The following is a 23,704-nucleotide window of genomic DNA, read 5'->3' on the forward strand; positions in this document are numbered from 1 at the left end:
GGTAAACTGACTTCATTGTGTTGCTACAATGGCAATAAAGATTTATTTTATCTTTCTCCAACATACTGCCAACATGATTGGTGCAATAATAATAATAATAATAATAATAATAATAATAATAATAATAATAATAATAATAATAATAATAAAAGGAGAGCATTCCTTTTCCATGACAGCTCTGTATTGTGCAGCAGATTACACTAGTATGGATCACGTCATCAGTGCAGTACGCAGCTATAAATGTAGTCTGTTGACGTCATAGCCGGACAGCCCTTATTTGGTCAAACCCCGCGCCGAGACTCGGCTGTAAAAGCGGCGCTTTCTGGTGAATTCAGTGGAGGAGAGAATCAAACAGGAGGAATAGCTGGATTCGCCTCGACCAGCTGAACTGGACTTTGTTTAGTGGTATTTGACAGGATGAAGCTCCAAACGTCTCTCGTCATGGTCCTGCTGTCCACACACTGCGCGTCCGGTGAGTCCAGACTGGAAGATGTTTCCGATCTTTGATTTCGAGTTTTTCTCTGGTCTGCGGGGAAAAGTTATTTCATGAAATTCCAGTTAGATCTAAGGTTTAGTCAAATTGAATAAAAATGATCAGAGGGAATACTTTATCTTTCAGTGGCTTATCGTTCCACTTATATGTTGATTTGCACATCTATATCTAAAATTCTATATCTATATTTCTATATCTATATTTCCGCAGTCAAAGGCTTCCGACAGTGTTAGTTTATGAAGTCAATAAGCTTATTTTAGGTGTAATGGCATCATTTACTTCGCCCTTCAACATGTTCATTTAGCACGTTGTAATTTTTGGGATTATTTGTCATGTTGGTGTTTTTATCTCGGTTTTCTGTTGTGCTACGTTTTGGTCCACCGTTTTTTAAAAAGTGCTAGATAAATAAACTTGGTATGGTTTAATAATGTAAACTTTAGCTGGGACCCTTATTACCTCGACATTAGAATAAATGCTTGATGTTTAAAAGTTGAGTATATTTATATAAAATTCAAAACTTGTCTCAAGGCATCAGTTCAATTCAATCATATCTCCCTTTAACTACTGAACAGTGCATGGAGTTCAGTTCATTATTAACATGGTTCAGAAGTTTTCTATCTATGGAAACCCAGCAGATTCCATCACTGACCTGAAGCATTCACTCCTGGGTCAGATTAGTAATTAAATGAGTAATAACAAAAATTCAATCTAAACTTTCAGTCCCGTTTCCAGTAAAAGATGAAATACTCCAGCAAATGTTCTGCATGATGAGCAAAGTAACTCGTGAAAACAAGTCTAACTAAAAACTGTTCATCTAACAGGAGCTGCATACTCATATCCTCGGGCTCAGAATGTCACTTGGAGCTCCACCAACTTTAAAACTATCCTGAGCTGGAAGCCCAAACCCTCTGCGGATTATTCATACACTGTGGAGTTTTCTGTGTAAGTACCAGAATGTTTCTGAACTTGCAGCATGACTTGTGTTCTCTGATGATGGAGCTAACTAAATAATAACAATCCTCTCTACAAATATGCTCCATTACAGGAACGTTAGCCCCAGACATTTTAGTTCAGGAGGCCGACCAGAAAAAAATCCCAGAAGCAGATAAATATGTATTTGTAAAGTGATATGAAGATGGAAAATAGCTTTACAAAAAGTGTATCAAGAGTTGAATAAATCTTTATGAAATAAATATAATGCAATTTGTTAGAACTAAAACATGAATACTAAAAGTTTCATAAATACATTCAGCCCAGTTAGCAAGCAAAAGTTTGCAAGACGTTTGCAAACATAGTCTGAAAGTCAAACTCGAATGTTCAGAAAACGTTGTCTGAACATTCGTTCCCAATTAATTTTTTATTTTTTATTTTTGCTGTCATTTCACTTGATTTAGTTTTTATATCTTTAAAACTTTTATGGCTGTTATTATTTTTTTTATCAAATTAAATTTTTTTTCTTACTTAAACTCCTCCACTTGAGGTTAGGGTCATTTATGGGTCATGACCGAAAGAACGAGGTCACGGATACAAGCGGCTGAAATGGGTTTCCTCCTCCGCAGGGTGGCTGGGCTCTCCCTTAGGGATAGGGTGAGAAGCTCGGTCATCCGGGAGGGACTCAGAGTAGAGCCGCTGCTCCTCCACGTCGAGAGGAGCCAGTTGAGGCTCGGGCATCTGGTCAGGATGCCTCCTGGACGCCTCCCTGGTGAGGAGTTCAGGTCCCACCGGGAGGAGGGGAGACCCAGGACACGCTGGAGGGACGATGTCTCTCTATGGCCTGGGAACGCCTTGGGATTCCTGGAGGAGCTGGAAGAGGGAAGTCTGGGCCTCCCTTCTGAAGCTGCTGCCCCCTCGACCCGACCCGGATAAGAATAATTTAATGTTAAAATAAATACATGGAATTTGTTGATTGATTGATCTAAACTTCTCTGTGTACTTACAAAGAATCTAGTATCTGTTGTAGTTTTAACAAATTACATTTATGTGTTCTGCTTCTTGGTGGTGAACAACATGGGTTTAAAGTTTGCCATATTACTGAAAAATACTTATACAAAATACCACACAGGAATATCTCAGCAGTCATTATTTATATTATTTTAATAATATTGCTAGCACATGACGTAAATTTTGGCCATACACAGTCAAAATTAACATTCTTCATCACCTCCCCACGTAGGGAGGTTGTACTGGGGCTTCTCTGCAGATGGGAGGTGGTGACCCAGGACAGGTCACCCAGGACAGGTCACCCAGGACAGGTCACCCAGGACAGGTCACCGCCTCCCGAGGAAGTAGAGACGCTAGTGGGCCTTCCACATATACCGCATTTTTTTAACAGCTGAAGTTAACATAGTTACTTGATTGTACTATAAAGTTGCACTATGCACCTGGAAAATACAGAATACGTCCCTGTTAAAAAGCCATAATGAGTAAAAACTCAGAGGGAATCATTACAAATTGAACCTTGTATGTTCATGTGGAGGCTTTAGAACTCTAACCTGCTGCTCTACCTGAGTGACCAACTCAACTCCACTAGTTTCATTTAGAACTAGTGGATTCTGAATGACGTTTTGGTTAAGATTAGGGTTAGGAATACACTAATAGGGTTACAAAAGTCAATACAAAGTTATGCGTTTGCATATCAGGATGTATGTTTAAAGCTCTACTACAGTTTTATTAGTAACAAACTTTTGTTTGGTCTGTGCTGTAGGGCTGGAGGAGACAGACAGAGGAACCATCACTGCATCCGCTCCAATGCCACAATGTGCGACCTGTCCGTCTCCCTGACTGAGCTCAAGTCCTGCTACTCAGCTGACATCCTGTCAGAACCGCCACTGGGAACCACATCAGATGACACAGAGTTCCCACATACCGCCTCACCCATATTCTGCCCTTACCAAGACAGTAGGTTCCTCATGTTCATGACATCTTTTTTTTTTTTTGTAGATATGTTTATTAATTTTGTTTAATAGAAACAACAACATAACACAAACAAAAAAAAAAAAAAACAAAAAGCAAAAACAAAACAAAAACAAGAGCTCAACAGTCCAGTCCATAAGAGACATAAAAGAAAAGACAGAGGGGATGAGGGGGGCACACATGTTTCCGACATTGTAACGATTACACCTAGGCATTTATAAAAGCTCGGGACAAGATGGTGGATACGTGTCCTTCAGCATAGTCCAGGAAGGGCTTCCATATCCGGACAAAAGTATCCGTCTTAGAGTGGATTAGACATGTTAGGAAGTCAAGAGGTATATATTCCAAGACAAGTTTCTTCCACCCAAAAATAGTAGGAGATTTATTGGAGATCCATTGTAACAGAATATTCTTTCTAGCACAGAAAGTAAGGACATTATACAATTTACTCATGTTTTGATTTTGAATATGTTTATTTGGTAGACCAAGGAGAAGAGATACTGGATCAAGATCGATATTAGTTTTGATAATTTTCCTTACCTCAGCCAGAATTGATTCCCAATATAACTGGATTTTAGGGCATGACCAAAGACAGTGTGTGAGGTTGCCTTCATATATCTTGCATTTAGGGCACAGGGAAGAGGACCCTGGTTTAAACTTAGAGACCCGATTTGGGGCCAGGTGAGCTCTATGTAATAATTTAAGTTGCAGCGCCCAAGAGCGATTACAAATAGAAATTTTTCTGGCAGAGTTCCATATACTGTTCCACATTTCATCAGTGATCTCGATGCCCAGCTCATCTCCCCAGGCCTGGGCCAGAGTTGTTAAGTGACTCCTATGACCTTTCAATGTTTTGTAGCAAACACTGAGTGACACAACACGAGTACTGGTAAGCAATCTTTCAACACCCGAAACCTCAGAGTCCCTGAGTAAAGTTGTTTCTTTTTTGATAAAGTCTCTCAGCTGGAAAAAACGGAAGAGATTATTTTTCCCCACTCCAAAGGCTTCCACAACTTGATTAAAAGACATGAGGATCCCTTCCTTAAAAAGACAACCTAAAGAGGAGATACCCTTAACCACCCATTCCCCAAAACCCGCATCCAACATACCTGGAAGGAAATCGGGGTTTCGAAAAAAGGGTGTGAGTGAGGATGTCCTCCCAGTTCTGCCCTCGATGTTTTGAGCCGTCCTCCAGGCCTTGACTGTATTCACAGTAATTGGGTTGTTACAAAATTTATTTATTGTTTTCATATTTTTAAGAAAAAGCAAGCTTTTAAGAGGGCAGTCGCATAACGAGGCTTCTACATCTAGCCAGACTGCGGATGGGTTATCAGATAACCATTCTCGAGCGTATAGAATAAGAGAACTCACTTGATATTTTTTTAAGTCTGGGAGATCTAAGCCTCCCATGTCTCTTGGTAACTGTAATGTTGACATTTTTATAAATGCCCTTCTTTTGGCCCAGATAAAGGAACCAAACCAACTCTTCAGTTTTTGGATCCACTTTTGAGTAAATAAAATAGGAATCATCCTGATTGGGTATAACAAGCGAGGAAGAATGTTCATCTTAAGAAGCGAGATTCTGCCTAGCCAAGATATGGGAAGACCACTCCAACGTTCAAGATCTAGCTTAATTTTTTCAAATAATGGAAGAAAGTTTGTTTTAAACATCTGGTCAAAGGAAGGTGTAACAGATATACCGAGATATTTAAATCCTGCAGGGGACCATTTAAAGGGGGAACTAGGGATATGAAGTTGTCCACCAAGAGGCATGGCCTCGGATTTGGAGAAGTTTATTTTATATCCCGAGAATGAGCCAAACTGGTTAATGATTGTGATGACTCTTTCAACCGAAGTGGCAGGTCTGGAAAGAAACAACAAGACATCATCGGCATATAAAGAGATTTTATGAGTCCCCCGATCAGTGTTGATACCCATAATGGAGGGATCACTACGAATTGCTTCGGCCAGTGGTTCGATTGCAAGGGTGAATAGAAGAGGGGAAAGGGGGCAGCCCTGCCTATTTCCCCTTCCCACCTCAAAATTATTAGACCTAAGCCCATTCGTAATAACCGCAGCCAAAGGACGACTATATAGGACTTTTATCCAGCTGATAAAGTTGGGGCCCAAACCAAATTGGCGCAAGGTATAGAAAAGAAATGGCCACTCCACACGGTCGAACGCCTTTTCTGCATCCAAGGAGACTATAAGACCATCCATCGCGCGCCGCTGACACAGCTGGATTACGTTCAAAAGACGTCTGAGGTTATTACAGGAATTACGCCCCTTGATAAAACCTGTCTGGTCCATCCCTATCACAAGGGGTAGAATGTTTTCCAGGCGTTTTGCTAAAATTTTGGACAATATTTTTAGATCAACATTAAGTAGTGAGATGGGTCTGTAAGAGCCACAGTTTTCTGGAGGTTTTGATTTCTTAAGAATCAAGGATATATTTGCTTCTCGGAGGGAAGGGGGGAGAACACCTGAACTAAGTGAATCATTCAGCATGGCTAAGTAGGGCTTAGATAGCAGATCCATAAATGTTTTATAAAATTCTGAAGTGAGCCCATCTGGGCCTGGTGCCTTCCCTCCCTGGAGAGATCTGATGGCTCTTTCCACATCTACCTCTGATATTTCTGCATTTAGGTCATTTTTTTTGTCCTCTGGTAAAATGGGCAGCTTAATTTTGGAGAAAAAAGTCTCCATTGAAGATTGAGAGTTATCACATTGCTCAGATTGGTACAGATTTTTGTAAAAATCAAAGAAAATTGCATTTATTTTCTCTGGATTTGTAGAGCACGAACCCTTCTGGTCAGAAATTGAGGCAATTGATTGGGAGGACTTTCGCGCTCTTACAAGATAGGAAAGGTATCTACACGGTTTATCCCCATGTTCAAACAATCTTTGTTTAGCAAATTTAACTTTGTCTGTAGCGTTCTGTGTCAATATTGTGTTCAACGAACACCGAATAGCATTAAGCTCTCCCAGCTTGGACTGCGAGGGTTTTTTGATATACTCTTTCTCTGCAAGCTTAAGCTTTCTTTCCAATATGTCCTGTTGTTCTGCAATTCTTCGTTTTTTGCTGCACATGTATGATATTATTAATCCTCTACTAAATGCCTTGGCTGTGTCCCAAAGCAAGGAAGGGCTGCTAGCGGAGGGAGAATTGATAGCGAGGAATTGTTTGAATTCTGTTCGAAAATACTTCCCAAATTTTTCATCTTTTAAAATTAAAGGATTTAGTCTCCAGTGATTTGACCGAATCTTAGCATTTTTAACGGAATAATTTAGATACACTGCAGCATGATCGGATATAACAATGTGTCCTATTTTGCATGAGGCAACTTGTCCTAACGTAATTTTAGGGAGGAAGAAATAGTCAATACGTGTGTGGCATTTGTGGGGTTGGAGTAGAAAGTGTAATCCTTTCCAGCAGGATGGAGTTTTCTCCATACATCCACAAACCCCGCCTCCTCGAAGAGATCAAAAATCTGTTTTGATTTACCTGAAATAGAGAGGGGGCTAATTGGGAGCCTATCGATCAGTGGATTCTTAAGGCAATTGAGGTCGCCTCCTACGATAACATTTTCAAGAGAGAGATCCACAAGTTTTGCCATTATTCCTGTCAAGAAGTTAATAGGATGGCCCGGTGGGAAATAAACATTCAGTATGGCAAATTCTTCTCCATATATCATTGCTCTCACAAGCACATACCTCCCATTTTCATCTTTATTACATTCTATGACTTTAAAGGGCACTGAATTTTTAACAAGGATTGCAACTCCTCTACTTTTATTAGTGAAAGAGGAGAAAAAAACATGTTCGAAGCCGCATTGCCGTAGTTTTAAATGTTCTGAGTCGTTTAAATGTGTTTCCTGCAGCAGCGCTATATCTACACCTTCCTTCTTTAGGGCTTGAAGAACCTTTCTTCTCTTAATTGGTGAATGGCTTCCCCTAATGTTCCATGTACATATTCTTAACATTTATAATTTAAAGTTATAATGTAGTAATGCAATGCCACCCCAACTAATGATTAAGTATAAGGACTGTAACGTATTGAGCTGAACAAAAACCAACCAAAACCAACAAACTAGAACCAACATAGAACAATACAGAACAACAAAAGCGCTTTCAAGGTGCGCATTCCCCCAAACCCACCGGGCCCATCCCTACCTTTACTAAACCCGTGTGTCTCATCTCCCTGGTGAAGACACACACAGATAGATTAACCCAAAAGAGAAAGTCCATCACACATTCCCCGCTGCTGCGCACCACAAAAGAAAAAGGTCATAGAAAAGCAGCTGAGCAGAACAGATTGAAAAGAATCATAGTCATAATAATTACTCCCATCACTTGTTCTCACGGGTGACAATGAGAATAATAAAGTAACAAGAGAGAGAGAGAAAAAAAAGAGAGAGCAAGCTTACAGAGCCGACCTCTGGTGCCGATCTATTCAGAACTTCGGCAGGAGTTTTTCATCCTATACTGTCCACAAACTCCATTGCTCCATCCGGCGAATTAAAAATTTTTGCCTCGCCATCGCGCATAATCTTCAGCCTAGCCGGGTAGAGAAGGGAGTACTGGATACCTGCCTCCCTCAGCCGCCTCTTTACCGCGTCAAATCCCTTCCGCCTGCGCATGGTGTCCGCCGAGAAATCCTGGAAGAACATGATCTTGGAGTTCTGATACATCAGGGGCTGATCTCCGCTCCCCGCACGCCGCGCTGCCTCGAGAACCTGCTGTTGATCCCGGTAGTTGTGAAATCTGATCAGCATTGGTCTTGATCTCTGTGTCGGCCCGGGCTGTGGAGCTCGTGTGCGGTGCGCCCTCTCAAGCTTGATCCGGCCGCTCTTGGTCTCGACTCCTAGAAATTCAGGCAGCCATTTTTCCAAAAATTGTAGGGCTCCAGGACCAGCCTCTACGCCCTCTTTTAGACCGAGCACCCGAATATTCTTTCTCCTGCCTCTGTTCTCAATGTCGTCAATTCGTTGAGCCATCATGAGGGTTTCTTTCTCCAACTTTTTGATGCGGGCCGTGGCCTGGTCCAGGCCGTCCTCCTGAAATGCGATCCTGTCCTCGGCCTCTGTAATGCGTCCGACCAGCACCTTTAACTCCGTGGCCTGGCTCTTAAGCATTTCAGTCAGAATGTCCACTTTCTGGGAAATCACTGATGAGATGTTCCCAGTGATCTCCTCAATGACTTGACGAAGCGCCGGGTCGAGCACAGCAGCCCCACCAGCCACTGGTAGCACAGCAGATAGCTCCGCGTTAGCCATTTTACCTGTGCTAGCTAGTTTGGACTCCACTTCACCGGTCTTGTTCATTTTCTTAAGAATTTTGGGCGGCATAATGTTGGCGTAAGTCGAAGAGGCGTTCATCAGCGATCGTATCACCTCATTTAGTTGGGAAATCTTAGAAGGAGGATGGTAGTCTGCTCAAATACCGAACATGTGGTGCGCAGCTAGACGAAGTCGACCACTTGCTACGCCGCCATCTTGAAAAACCTCTCATGACATCTTTAAATTGAACTGACTGCTCCAAACTCAAAGCTATTGTATCACTTTTAGATCCAGAAACACAATAAGATCCTGAAACAAATGTCCACCAGAACAGGAAACTCAATGATATTCTCTCAATATATTGGGATATACGTATAATGCCATTTATATGTAAGTAGTATATATGCACTTAAAGTGTACTTAGTTTATATTTGGAGGTTGGAAGTACAACAGGAACCTCCTGCTGATGTTAGAATTCCAACTTGGAAAGCTGCAGGTTTTAGAGCAGACCTGAGGTCCATATTCTCTATATAGCTGCCATGCAAATAAATCGTAGGAAAACCTTTTTGGCTCTTCTGGCAGCTTGTGTGTTATTATGTCTCAGTGGGCCTCATTCATTTAAAGGAGACATAGTTGTTGGTTTGTATTGCTACTTGAAGTAAAACCTTCAGGTTCTTCAACTTCAACCAGACCTGAAGACGGTAAAAGGCAGCATTTGTTCCACACTAGGAGGAACTGATGTTATAGCAGATCTTTCATGCAGGGAGCAATCTAGAAGCTTCCATCCATCCATCCATCCATCCATCCATCCATCCATCCATCCATCCATCCATCCATCCATCCATCCATCCATCCATCCATCCATCCATCCATCCATCCATCCATCCATCCATCCATCCATCCATCCATCCATCCATCCATCCATCCATCCATTTTCTTCCGCTTATCCGGGGTCGGGTCGCGGGGGCAGCAGCTTCAGAAGGGAGGCCCAGACTTCCCTCTCCCCAGCCACTTCTTCCAGCTCCTCCGGGGGAATCCCAAGGCGTTCCCAGGCCAGCCGAGAGACATAATCCCTCCAGCGTGTCTTCGGTCTTCCCCGAGGCCTCCTCCCTGTGGGACATGAACACCTCACCAGGGAGGCGTCCAGGAGGCATCCTGACCAGATGCCCGAGCCACCTCAACTGGCGCCTCTCGATGTGGAGGAGCAGTGGCTCTACTCTGAGTCCCTCCCGGATGACCGAGCTTCTCACCCTATCTCTAAGGGAGAGCCCAGCCACCCTGCGGAGGAAGCTCATTTCGGCCGCTTGTATCCGTGATCTCGTTCTTTCGGTCATGACCCAAAGCTCATGACCATAGATGAGGGTGGGAACGTAGATCGACCGGTAAATCGAGAGCTTTGCTTTTTGGCTCAGCTCTCTCTTCACCACGACGGACCGGTACAGCGCCCGCTTCACGGCAGACGCTGCCCCAATCCGCCTGTCGATCTCCCGCTCCCTTCTTCCCTCATTCGTGAACAAGATCCCCAGATACTTAAACTCCTCCACTTGAGGCAGGACGACCCCCCTGACCCGGAGAAGGCACTCTACCCTTTTCCGGCTCAAGACCATGGCCTCGGATTTGGAGGCACTGAGCCTCATCCCGGCCGCTTCACACTCGGCTGCGAACCGCTCCAGTCAGAGCTGCAGATCACGATCCGATGAAGCCAACAGAACCACAGCATCCACAGAAAGCAATAATGCGATCCTAAGGCCACCAAAACGGATCCCCTCAACACCTCGGCTGTACCTAGAAATTCTGTCCATAAAAGTAATGAACAGAATCGGTGACAAAGGGCAGCCTTGGCGGAGTCCAACTCTCACCGGAAACGAGCCCGACTTACTGCCGGCAATGTGGACCAGACTCTGACACCGGTCATACAGGGACCTGACAGCCCGTATCAAAGGGCCCGGTACCCCATACTCTCAGAGTACCCCCATAGGGCCTCCTGAGGGACACGGTCAAACGCCTTCTCCAAGTCCACAAAACACATGTATACTGGTTGGGCGAACTCCCATGCACCCTCCAGGACCCTGCTGAGGGTGTAGAGCTGGTCCAGTGTCCCACGACCAGGACGAAAACCACACTGCTCTTCCTGAATCCGAGGTTCAACTATCCGACGGACCCTCCTCTCCAGGATCCCTGAATAGACCTTACCAGGGAGGCTTAAGAGTGTGACTCCCCTGTAATTGGAGCACACCCTCCGGTCCCCCTTTTTAAACAGGGGGACCACCACCCCAGTCTGCCAATCCAGGGGAACTGCCCCCGATGTCCATGCGATATTGCAGAGTCGTGTGAGCCAACACAACCCTGCAACATCCAGAGCCTTAAGGAACTCCGGGCGGATCTCATCCACCCCCGGGGCCCTGCCACCGAGGAGCTTTTTGACCACCTCAGCGACCTCGTCCCCAGAGATTGGAGAGCCCAGCCCAGAGTCCCCATGCTCAGCTTCCTCAACAGAAGGCATGTTGGTGGGATTGAGGAGGTTAAAGCTCTGTCTCACAGGGGACTCCGCCAGACGTTCCCAGCAGACCCTCACTACACGAAGCTTGTCAATTTGAAATTCCTCTCCCATGTTTTCAGACCTGGCAGAGTTAATTAAGACTCAAAAAGGAATGACTGCCCATCATATTTTTCTATATACAGTAGGAACACTCCTCTCCAACTGTTCAGCAGCATCAGGTTGTCTAAAGGAACACAGAGTGATGAAACATGGAGACAGTAGCGCCTGCATGCGTGTTCTGTACTGTTCATGCCAGGTCAAAGACTCTCCCGTTTAGATCACAGAAGAACATTTGAGATTCCTTGTTTGTGTGGATGTTCTATTTCAGATAAAAGTTGTCTGATGAGACAATGTCTGGAATTTTATAATCTACTCTGCTACTATAGGTATAAAAACTTTGTTATGAAGTTATAGAAGTTATATTAAGTCCAAAGTTATTCATACCTTTAGACAGGAAATGAGACAGGAATCCCAGAAGAAAACAATAGAAAAAGAGCATCATGATTTTAATCCTCTGATGTGTAACTGGGTCCTTTTGGACCCGGTGAGGTCATCTTTTTGCTTTGTAATGAAAAGTTTTCATCACTTCATATTCTAGGTATTCCTCAAGAAACATGTTACTGATATCATGCAATTCAAATTTTTTATTTACCTTTTATACATTTTAAGAAATAGCATGTTTTATATCACTACCCCATTCTTCCATCAGTGGGTCCAAAATGACCAGCATTCATTTCCTATGGAATTTAATGGGAATCTTAGTTTCTTACCAACTGTTACTGTCAGGAAAACATTTTTTTTGTGAACCAAACACACTGAGACCTAAGTGTCACACATGAATAATATTATTTTACATAGCAAAAACTCCTAAATATAAGTATTATCTTTATTTTTTATCTCACAAATGTGTTTGTGTGTCAATCATGAGTACTGTGACAGCGTTATTGTCACAAATCAACATATTAGCCTTTTTCAAAGTTACCCAGCACTAGTTATCTAACCAAATAGCTAACATTACCACCTATACTTTATTGTGCATCTTTATTATTTGTGTGTCTCTGTGTGTGTCTGACATCCTGGATGAGAAAACCAAGAGAGAGAGAATGTGTTGAATGACAAAACCTGTTGATCAATGTGTTTAAGGTTCTTTTATCATCTCAATAAATTAAATAAACATTCATAGCTATAGAAATAAATGCATAAATAAATGAGCCAGAAAAGTATAGAGTGCCTTCTTTGGGTCGGGGAGGAAGTCCTGCCTCAAGTGGAGGAGATCAAGTATTTCAGGATCTTGTTCACCAATGAGGGAAAAATGGAGCAGGAGATCGACAGGCGTATCGGTGCAGCTCTGCAGTGAAGCGGCGCTGCACCGATCTGTCGTGGTGAAGAGAGAGCTGAGCCAAAAAGCGAAGCTCTTGATTTACTGGTTGATCTAATTTCCTACCCCCGTAGATCATGAGCTTTGGGTTATGTCTGAAAGAACGAGGTCACGGATACAAGCAGCCAAAATGAGTTTTTCCTGTAGGTTGTCTGGGCTCTTCCTTAGAGATAGGGTGGAAAGGACAGATATCCAAGAACGACTCAGAGTAGAGCCGCTGCTCCTTCATGTCGAGACGAGCCAGTTGAGGTGACTCTGCATCTGGTTAGGATGCCTCCTGGACTTCTCTCTGGTGAGGTGTTTAGGGCATGTCCCACCAGGAGGAGGCCTGCGGAAGACCCAGGACACACTGACGATGTTTCTCAGCTGGTCTGGGAATGGCAGGAGTTCCTCCAGAGGAGCTGGAACAAGTGGCTGGGGAGAGCAAACTCTGAGTCTCCTTACTTAGGCTGTTGACCCCGCGACCCGACCCCGGACAACTGGAAGATGGATGGATGGATGGATGGATGGATGGATGGATGGATGGATGGATGGATGGATGGATGGATGGATGGATGGATGGATGGATGGATGGATGGATGGATGGATGGATGGATGGATGGATGGATGGATCACACACAGACACACATGTTGTTCTAAAAACATATTAAAAAGTGAAAAATGAAAATATTTCAAACATGAAATAAATCTTGTGTGAAATAAAACACAGTAGAAAGTATTATAAAAAACATTATTTTGAATCAAAATGACAAAAGTAGCAAAAAACACATTGATTGGAACCCGGGTCAAAAAGGACCCAGAAGACTGTATAGTCAGTCACTCAGGCATCAGAGGGTTAAAATAAAATCTATTTACATTTTAGTAAAATATTATGTCAAACTTTGTTTAGTTCCTTATCAATGAGCTTCTCCTGGTATTTGGATGATTTATCTTTGAGGATTAACTGCAGTGTGAATGTTTGCGTTCACAGTCATGTTGAAGCTCCTTACAGGTCAGGACTCCAGGTGATTTGCTCTAAAAATGAATACTGAAGAAACATGTTTGTCACATTAGATCTGCCAGTGGAATAAATCATGTTTTATTCTCTGTGAAAGATACATGGCAGCAAACAGCAGCTGAAGATGTTGAGTCAGAATGTGATGTGGATGTGAGAGCAGCCAGAACTGGAGGCAAAGTGACAGGAGTGAAGCTGGTGGAGATTTTTTTCTGTTCCTTGGAAGAAAACCAACACAAAATTGGAAAAAATAATACTTATGTAATGAGCCCAGTACACGTCCATGTTGAACTGTACGGAGCCCTCTGAGGGACATAGGGACTTTTTTTTTCTCTTGCGTTTTTTTGCAATAATGTACTAATCAGTTCATGTGGCATAACTGAATAACGTAAGTAGTAAGCCTTTTCTTACTTTCTGCTTTAATATAAAGCTTTCATGAGGTTTTTCACATCTTGTGAAATATCTCAAGTTTTATATCTTTTTCTTTAGTACAGAAATGCACCACAAACCTTTGATATAGACAGAAACTTTCCATAAGTAGGAAAGAAATAAAAATGCATCCAAACTATTTGGACTGTTTCTGAGTTATTATCGCAGGGTAATGAGTCATCTGACAGTTTTGATTGTGTCTCTATTGTGTTGGAATCTGAATGGTTTAATGTGCAGTTCAATCTCAACCTTACACAGACATGAACATGCAGTAAATAAATCGATTTTCAATCAATGTTTTGCACCAAACAGTTAAGAATAAACACTGAGGCTCTTTAAATGTGTATATATTTCAACATTTAAATTGACCTTTGTGACGGTATACAAAATAAACCAGCAAATATTACACATTGCAATTGAACACAAAACTTATTGCAAAGAAAAATGTTTCCCCATGTCCACTAGAGAGCGCCGTAGAACCAAAACCTTAGAGAGAGTGTATTTCATTAGGAGTTTATTATGCAAAAAACACAGTACATGTCTTTGTGCTGCCCTTTCTTCTAGAAATGCCAGATTTGTAGTATTCACAGATAATATCTTTTCCGTCAACAAATTCACTAAAATCACCCAGTGCCTGAGATTGAGTTACACACAGCTGGACTCTGTGAAGGCAACCGTTTTATTGGATTTTCTTTAGGAGATATCATAGTAAAGGGGGCTGAATACAAATATGCACCATGTTTTTATTTGAAAACAAAATTGAAACTCTGCATCCATTACCTTGTGCCTCTCACGTCCCCAGACATTACAGGTCTCCACAGTAACACTTAGAGCCAGAACAGATGAATGAATGTCAGCCTCCAGCAGAGACTCAATAGAGGTTTAGCATTTCTTTGCATGGAGACAATTTTGTTGCTTTGTTGAAGCAACAAAATTGTTGCTTCAACAAAGCAACAGTTTTGCTTTGTGAGTTTGAACCTGGGTTTTTATTTGTGCCTTGTCTCCATCTTTCTCTCTCTCCTTCCCTTTTCTTTTCCTTATAAGGACACAATGTTCTAACTTAAGCTTAGCTCTGGGCACATGGTTGAGTTTTATGAGTTCTTGTTGGTAACACTTTATTTGAAGGGGTGAATAATTCTGACATGAATGACACTGTCATAAACATGACATAACTCCTGTCATGAACATCATTAAGCCTTCATGAATATTTATGCATCATTCAGTAAATTATGACACTTTTAATACAAAGTTGACATTATTTGACATTAACCAAGAAATCATTACTGTTTAAACTTTAACTTTAATAACTTAAAAGTTACCTAATTTTAAAAATGCAATCAGTAATACTTTTAGAACAAATTGATATCAGTAATGTCAGGTTGTCATAACAAAGATATTGTGATTATGGTGTGAAAAAGTTTTTCTTCTGGTGGTTCTGAACTCAGCAGAAAGAGATTGAGAAGTTTGACTTGCGATTCCAGAGATGCTGGAATTGGTGACTGATTCAAGTAAAATATACTATATTTGTATTAACAATTTCATTAATAGGGCTGCACAGTGGTGCAGTTGGTAGAGCTGCTGCCTTGCAGCAAGAAGGTTCTGGGTTCGATTCCCGGCCCCGGTCTTTCTGCATGGAGTCTCCATGTTCTCCCTGTGCATGGTGGGTTTTCTCCAGGTACTCTGGTTTCCTCCCACAGTCCAAAAACATGACTGTCAGGTTAATTGGTTTGTCTAAATTGCTCCCAGTAAGGGACAAGGGTGTAAAGAAAATGGATGGATGGATGAATTTCATTAATAAATTAATAATTGTATAAGGCAAACATTGAATTTTTCTCAACAATATAACATTTTAAGAAAATACACAAATGTTTCTGGCTGTAACATGAAAGCAGAGGCATGAAGACTTCTAGGATAGAATGACAGGAAGAGCCCAGTCAGGGTTCAGAAAGGGTTTTCTTGTAAGATGAAAAGAAACAATAGTTATGAAAATGTCTTGTGATTTTAGGCTGATAAAGTTCTAGGTTATAGCTCTAGGCAGATATCAGGTCACTCTTTTTGGCAGCCCACACTGGAGAACGTCCAGGCTCTGCCCTCCCCCAGGTGTGTCCACCACATTATCAGGTCCCTCTGCTCCATTGACTTGTTCTTTAACTGTTTTTGAATATTTGACTGTCAGTGACAAACCTTCACTCTCCTTTTTCCTTCACAGCTGAGATTGGGAGGCCTACCTTCAACCTGACAGTGCATGAGTGGGTCATCACCCTGCATGTGACTGACCCACTCACAGCCGTGTTTAAAGATGATCATCAGCTGAGCATCAGAGACATTTTTTCTGATGAGCTACAATACAACGTCTTTTACTGGAAGCAGAAGAGCACTGGCTCAGTGAGTGAAGTCACCATCTATGTAAAGATCTTCCACTTGTCGTCTTCAAGGATCATATGTACAATGTACTTTTAAGCCAGGCCACATATTGGCCTTTATCTAGACCAGTGGTTCTTAACCTGGGTTCGGTCGAACCCCAGGGGTTCGATGAGTCGGTTTCAGGGGTTCGGCGGAGCCTCTGCTGCTGAGGTAAAGACTCACTTGTGTAAAGTCGTGATGACGCCCCGCTTTGCCATCACTTGCTGCAGAGGATCACGTTACATTGCTTAGCCAATCAGAGGATCACGTTACATTGCTTAGCCAATCAGAGCTGCGGAGGAGAACTGATTGAAGGAGTTTCACTCTCAGCATGGATTTGAACTTGTGTCTTTAATTACTTCAGCAAAACTCACAGTTTTTACGAAATGGGCTACATGCCACGGACTTCCATTTTAGCACTTCCGCATTTTTATGCCACATAGAATGGTTCCGGTTCACAGCAACATTATGTTAACAGGCAACATTATGTTAACAGGTAACATTATGTTAACAGGCAACATTATGTTAACAGGCAACATTATGTTAACAGGCAACATTATGTTAACAGGTAACATTATGTTAACAGGTAACATTATGTTAACAGTGGCTCCTCAGTCCTGCAGGACTATTAATGATGCTTATATAATTATTCAGACGTCCTGAAACGCTCCAACAACAACAAAGGATTTAAGCTGGATGTGTCAAAACTTCACAATAACTTTGAAGGTAAGTTAATAAATCGTTTGTATTCATCATAATGCCTCATATGTCTGACGTAGCTAACAGGGACAAGCTTACAAAGTTACAAATGTTAAGTGTTTTGATTATCTGTGCATTGTGCAATCTACATATCTATGCTGTATAGATAGATAAAGATATAGATATAAACATATATAGATCTGTCTATATTGTGCCCAAGCTATCAGTCGAAGCTAAAGTTAGCTTCTGAATGTAGCATCTAATTTGGAAAATAGCTAAAGGGCGATTACACTTAATTTTTCACTATCTTGAGCTTTTTTAATGTGTTGTACTTTAAAAACAACACCTAGACATTTCAAACCTAACTAGATTATTCTGTACTAACAGCAGAATAAATAAAACATTTGTGAAACCTTCTAATTGATTTGTGAAATTTGTAAAATGTCAATAATAGATTCCAGAACACATTAGATCTGAATTATTAAATTGGCATTATTATTTTAACTTTCCGTTTTCTTTCTTTTTTTTATTTATCTTTATTATAGTTGGAGTTGGACAGGAGTTCAGTTTGGTGGCTTCCTGGAGGGAGAGATCAGCTGAGCTAATGTTGCCAACTTTTCTCTTACTATTAACTTTTCTGCTTTTCTTTATATAAAGTATTTCTATCAGTTGCTCTTTTTCCATTTTGTATACAGTATTTGCTCTATTTTTATTTTTACCTTAATGCTTACCTGGTCAGTTGAGGTGGAAATGTACATCCTCTTGATTACTGACAAATGTCAGAACCACATGGACTGAGCTGGTTACATCAGATCAATCTGAATCTTTATTTCTCATTAAAACGACTTCTTGTCATTTTAAGACATTGTTATAAAATGTCATCTTTATTCTGCTGTAACAATGACTACATTCCTAAAATTAAAATGTCTTGTATCCTGATCTTAATGCTCCCTTATACAACTCACAGAACAGATGATTGAAATAAAGGCATTTTTTGAAAGTATTTTCTGAGATTTTATTATAGAAATTGAGGACAGGAGGAATAGATTTAAATCAAATCTGGTATGAATAAAAATCTTGTATCATCCAGCCTTATTCAGCATATTAAATTATATGACTACATATTACTTAATATTCACAATTCTTTGCTGGTATAACCTAAAACTGTTGCATTTTAACATCTCACTTGAATTCCTGATCTACATGCAAATACTTGATATAACATTAACACTGAGAAAAGGGGAAAAAAAGGTTTGTGAAATGTAGAGAATTACAAACGAGATTCAATTTATTGTAGGAACAAACAGGATAGCAAAATGAACAGTGAATATATAATATACTTCCTAGCAGCTAATCAGACATCAGACTTGTTTTGCCTTTACTGGTGATGGAAACTCGTCACTCTGGAGGAGAGGAAGTCCAGCTCAGCCCCGTCCAGGATGACTGCAGGGTCAGGGTAGCCAACAAAGTCTGCAGGTAGATTTTGCATATCTGGTGCTCCGGTTTCAAGATCATAGTTTAACCAAGTAAATAAAAGTTAGTCCACGTTGTGATGATCCCGCAGACAGTGGACTGATGGACGCTGTACCGGTCAGCTGGTCCAGGTGTTTGGATCCAGTGGAAAGGTAATCAGCACAGCGATCATGGCTCAGAAACATCACGAGGCGTTACGATGCAAACCTGAAAAATTAAAAAGAAAAAAACTAATAAGTGTCCATATTTAGCTGCACAACATAATCAAAACTAATAAATCCTCAGCTCTTTTTGAGAGTTTTGCTTGAGAATAAATTAACAATATCTCAGGAAATTAAATGTGTAAGTGAAATAGTTCTGGTATCACAAAGAAACTGCAAAAATATATATGTTTCAGAGTTAACAACACTGAAGTTACTGAGTAAAGAGTGAACTAAAATACTACTTAGAAAATGCATGTTAAAATCTGAATACTCTTATTAAAGTGTGCAGCTGAAATTAATTTAAACTACTAGCAGGCAAAGCACCGTGTTCACCTAATATCTGCACCAACAGTAATACAAACAATGATGCATATAAGAGGCATTAGTTTATAAAAGTCGAGGCAAACCTAAATTTACCATTTTAAAAACAAAATGCAGTCAAACTCATTTTCTAAGCAGAATCTCAGAGGAAAAAAAGAGAAATTACGTCTCTGTAACGCAAGAACAGATTATAGCAGCCAAGTGGAAAAATTCACTCTAACGTGGATTATAACTATGAAACATCAAAGGTAGATGTCATATTTTCGGGATTCGGGAAATACGTGATTTGTACCATTTGTTCTGTGGGTTTTTTATGTGGGTCGGAGCCACTGAAACGGCTGTAAAGCGAAGAAGGTTTTGGACCTTAATCTGACTGACTACCTGTGTGGTTCTGATCGGGCTGAAGCGTTGCTGCTCTCGGTTGTTCTTAAATTACCTGCTCGGTATCGCTTCGACTGCATGTTAAATGTATTTTATATAATTGTCACATAAAAAAAAGCTAAGGAGTTGCTTTAAAATAATTTCATACTCCGTATAACACAAACGCATCAACACACGTATTGACTTACCTTGTGCGAATCGCTGCCTCTGTTCTCAGCCTGTTCCCGTAGCAGTGGATTTCCTCTGGCATTATTTTCCTCCAACAAATTATTCCAGTGAACGAAGCATACAGCTCACTTTTAACCTCCATCTTCTATTTCTGACACCTGATCTTCAATATCCTCAAGCTTTGAAATAGCTTGAGGATATTTCAAAGCACCGGGTTAGCCACTACAGCTAACCGGGTGTTAGCTGTAGTGGCTAAGTTTTGGCTACAGTCCGCTGTCGCCTTGATATCAGCAGGAAAATGAAAAAAACTAAGCACTGGATGGTACCGGCTAATTACTGGACACAACAGCACACCACAAAACTTGGTTGTTGTACCAGTAGCTCACAGATATTTTAAGTTTTGCGTCTTTTTCATGGTACAGATCTTGCAGCTTTGGGTAAAAACAATAGGAGCAAGCAGGACCCGGAACCAATCTATGTGGCATAAATTCAAACGGAAATACGTCACCACCTCTCGTGGCATATACCCCATTCTGTAGCTTTCGGTGAACTTCTAAATCTGCTCCTTAGTCGCATCTTTTCGGGGTTGGTACTGCCTCTAGTGGCGTGGGGGTGGTAACACAGCTAATATAATTACATTACTAAATCAGAATTCTGCAAAGTCTTTATTATTTATTATTCATTTTTCATTATGTTAAGAATGTAGAGCTAATTAAATTATCTAAAGACCTTAAAGTGGTTCCAGTTTCTCTCAATGGTCAACCTGTTGAAACTGTGGCAAATTTTAAATACCTTGGGTCGTTCCTGGACAGTCAGCTCAGCTGTGCTGAAAACACTGATTGTATTTTGAAGAACTGTTCTCAGAAACTCTACCTTTTAAGAAGACTTAGTGATCTTGGGGTGAACTAGACTCTAGTTGGGTCACCCCTATGTCTTGAATTTGGGGGAAAACATCATATTTTATTTATCACTACAGAAGGGTTCAGTGAATGCACATATGAAACTGGTGGGTTCGGTACCTCAAAAAAGTTTAAGAACCACTTTTAAACTCTTCCTTTTCTTCTTTTCAGAAAATGCAAACATTCAGCTCAAGTGTGATAGAGATGACCAATCTAGATAAAGGCGAGAGCTACTGCTTCAGGATCCAGGCCCACATTTCCAGCCGGTCTGAGAAGCAGTTTGGACAGATGAGTGCAATCAAGTGTTCTCATAATGACGAGGAGCCTATCTTAAAAGGTCACTTCTTCTGACCTCATCATGTTTCACAGTATTGTGTCCCTTTTGTCCCTTCATACTGAAGTTACTGATGATGTTTCAACAGACACATTCACACAAGTATCATTTCATGCATTGAAGGTTAAAAGGCAGCATCATCTGTCAGCAAAACAACTTGTGAACAAGAAATAGCCCTAAAGATCCAGCGTTGGTGAACTCCTGAATGTGTTCACATTATGTGGTTTCACATAATGTGCATCATGATGTATACCTTGTGAAAGATTAAGGTTTAAAAGGTATCAGCACCTCTGCCTCCTGAGCTCAGAGGTAACCAACGGTGATGATTAGGGTCAGAAACCTAGCAGCTCTAGATCAGGGTGTTTAACTCATTTACATTTTAGACACATAAGGACAACGAATGTCTTAATACATTCTGGTTGTGACAGAATGTATTAAAGTTCTACTTATGTAGATCGTGGAGGGCCATATAAATAGAGGCCCTGAGTTTGACATGTGATCTAGTGGAAGTTTTCATTTGTTAGAGGTTATCAAAGTTTCTTGTCATGTCATGATGACAACAGGTACTGGTCAGGTTAATCTTCTGGTCAGGTTAATCTTCTGGTCAGGTTAATCTTCTGGTCTCTGGCATTAGTATTGACATTAGTTCTCCTGGGTGAAGGTGCAGATTATCTGACTGCACCATTTACAAAATAAATAAATAAATAAACTAATTCAAAATATAGATTTTGAAGTTTTTTAAAATAAAGTTACATTTTTTGATAAGGGTAGGGGCTATTGATCTATTCACAGTGGAAACCAGATGTTGAGATACACTAAATTAGAAGATATACACATTTTTTCTCACTCTCAGAAATTCAGTGAGACCAAACTTATTTTAGGCCAGTTAGATTCACCAAAATTATTTCTATTTGCTGAATGCCACAGTACTGAGAATGAATATCCATGTGTTCATCCATCCATGAACAAATGGATGGATGAACACAAGAAAATGTGGGGTAGCGTTGCAGGGAGGCCCAGACCTCCCTCTCCACAGCCTTTTTTCTGGGGAACCCCAAGGCGTTTTCATGTCAGTAGAGAAACATCGTCCCTCCAGTGTGTGCTGGGTCTTCCTCTTGGTCTCCTGCCCAGAACATCTCACCACGAGGCGTCCAGGAGGCATCCTGACTCAGATTGCCACCTCAAGTGGCTCCTAAGGTCCTAGGGTCACTCAAAGCCCTCCTCCATTGTAAGATAGGAGACCAGGGAGAGAAAGAATATGTCAGAGATTTATTTTTTTTAATGAATTAAAAATGATGCTACGGTTTTGAAAACTGATGATAGGTATTTTGGTTTCTATTAACATGAGCCAGTAGAAGCCATAAGTAGACAGGATCAGAACCAACATGCAGCAGGATGTTGTGATAGTTGGGTAAGAGCAGGACGACAAAGAACAGGAAGCTGTGGACTGAACCAATCAACAGCAACAATGAGCGATTTTACAAGATGAATATACACTGAAAGGTCCCAGAAACACTCTGAGAACATTCATTACTCAGCCAGCAGTACTTTGGGTTCATGATGGATGCAACACAATGTTTGAAATGCTTTCTTTGTATTTTGTGTACTGTGAAGAAGAATGATTGTAATTGATATTTTGTATTTTCTTATGTTTGCAGTGTATTCTCCTGCTGTTATTGCTGGTGGTATTCTCTTCATCCTGCTTGTGATAGGTCTGATCACCACCATCACTGTGATCTACTGCAGCCAGAAGAGAAAAGCTCTGAAGAGCGGGACAGAAGAATGTCCACTGAGGGATGTTTAAGGTGTCATCCATGTTCCTGGGTTCTGGGCAGAATGGCGGGGTGGGGGTGGGGTGAGGTGTGGGGGTGGGGGTGAGGGGTGGGGGTGAGGTGTGGGGGTGAGGTGTGGGGTGGGGGTGAGGTGTGGGGTGGGGGTGAGGTGTGGGGGTGAGGTGTGGGGGTGAGGTGTGGGGGTGGGGGTGGGGGTGAGGGGCGGGGGTGAGGGTGGGGGTGAGGTGTGGGGTATCCAACCTTCCAATGTCATACACTGGAATGATCCTACTTGAAGTTTCTGTGAAACTGCTTTACACTGTGAGACGTTTAAATGTTTGTTCTTTCAGGCTGCAGATAACATGCAGTTTGAATTCATACTGAAACTACAAGATTTTTATGGATCTCTTTCTTTGGTGAGCGGTACAACTAAAATATATATGTTTTTAAATAATTTTTGGAATAGTTGAGATGTGGGATTTCTTTTGGGCTCAGTAAAAGTTCATATAAAACTTTATACTAAATGAATGCACTACAAATACTTTATGTCTGCTGTTTAATTTATGGAAAGTTCAGTTGGCATTTTAGCCTTTTTGTTGTTAGATGTGTTTATTGTGAAAGGTCTTTAGAATGATTGAATATGAACATGTAAAACATTTTTTATTAGAATTTTTGTGACGTTTTAAATAAAACTAATGTTATTTATGTCCAAAGTCCTGGTTTTGTTTGCCATTATACAATTGAAATCCTCATCATTTGTGCAATGCACACAAAATATGTGGATTCTGATATTCCAGTTTTATGTAAACCAATAAAGCAGATTTTTACAGTTAGCCTTGAAATGTCTCTTTAGATTAATTACCCTAACTGGCATCCTGACTTGCATCTTAAACGTCCTTAAATACTGGCAGCTTCATGTTTTCATCATTAATGAACTGCCACCACTCCTGCCAACATTGCCACCTCATGAGACGGCAACGTTGGCAGGAGTAGTCGGACTTCTGAGATGACTTTTTGTTGTCATCA

At 41.1% G+C, this 23,704-nt stretch overlaps 1 protein-coding gene and 1 long non-coding RNA gene across 2 annotated transcripts; both read left to right on the top strand.

Moving 5' to 3' along the window:
* Positions 1-286: 286 nt before the first annotated feature.
* On the top strand, positions 287-22,756 carry f3a (coagulation factor III, tissue factor a). The gene is made up of 6 exons (XM_008438245.3): positions 287-472; positions 1,315-1,435; positions 3,198-3,391; positions 16,235-16,410; positions 20,744-20,909; positions 22,565-22,756. Exons 1-6 carry the CDS (start codon positions 418-420, stop codon positions 22,708-22,710), a joined length of 858 nt encoding a protein of 285 aa, XP_008436467.2. The 5' UTR covers positions 287-417; the 3' UTR covers positions 22,711-22,756.
* On the top strand, positions 20,916-22,330 carry LOC145549359 (uncharacterized). Its single transcript, XR_014085299.1, has 2 exons — positions 20,916-21,480; positions 21,515-22,330. It is a non-coding gene; the product is annotated as an uncharacterized LOC145549359 (long non-coding RNA).
* Positions 22,757-23,704: the final 948 nt, after the last annotated feature.

The sequence above is a fragment of the Poecilia reticulata genome, chromosome 20 (genome assembly GCF_904066995.2).
Source record: "Poecilia reticulata chromosome 20, P_reticulata-male-v2, whole genome shotgun sequence".
Classification (NCBI taxonomy): domain Eukaryota; kingdom Metazoa; phylum Chordata; class Actinopteri; order Cyprinodontiformes; family Poeciliidae; genus Poecilia; species Poecilia reticulata.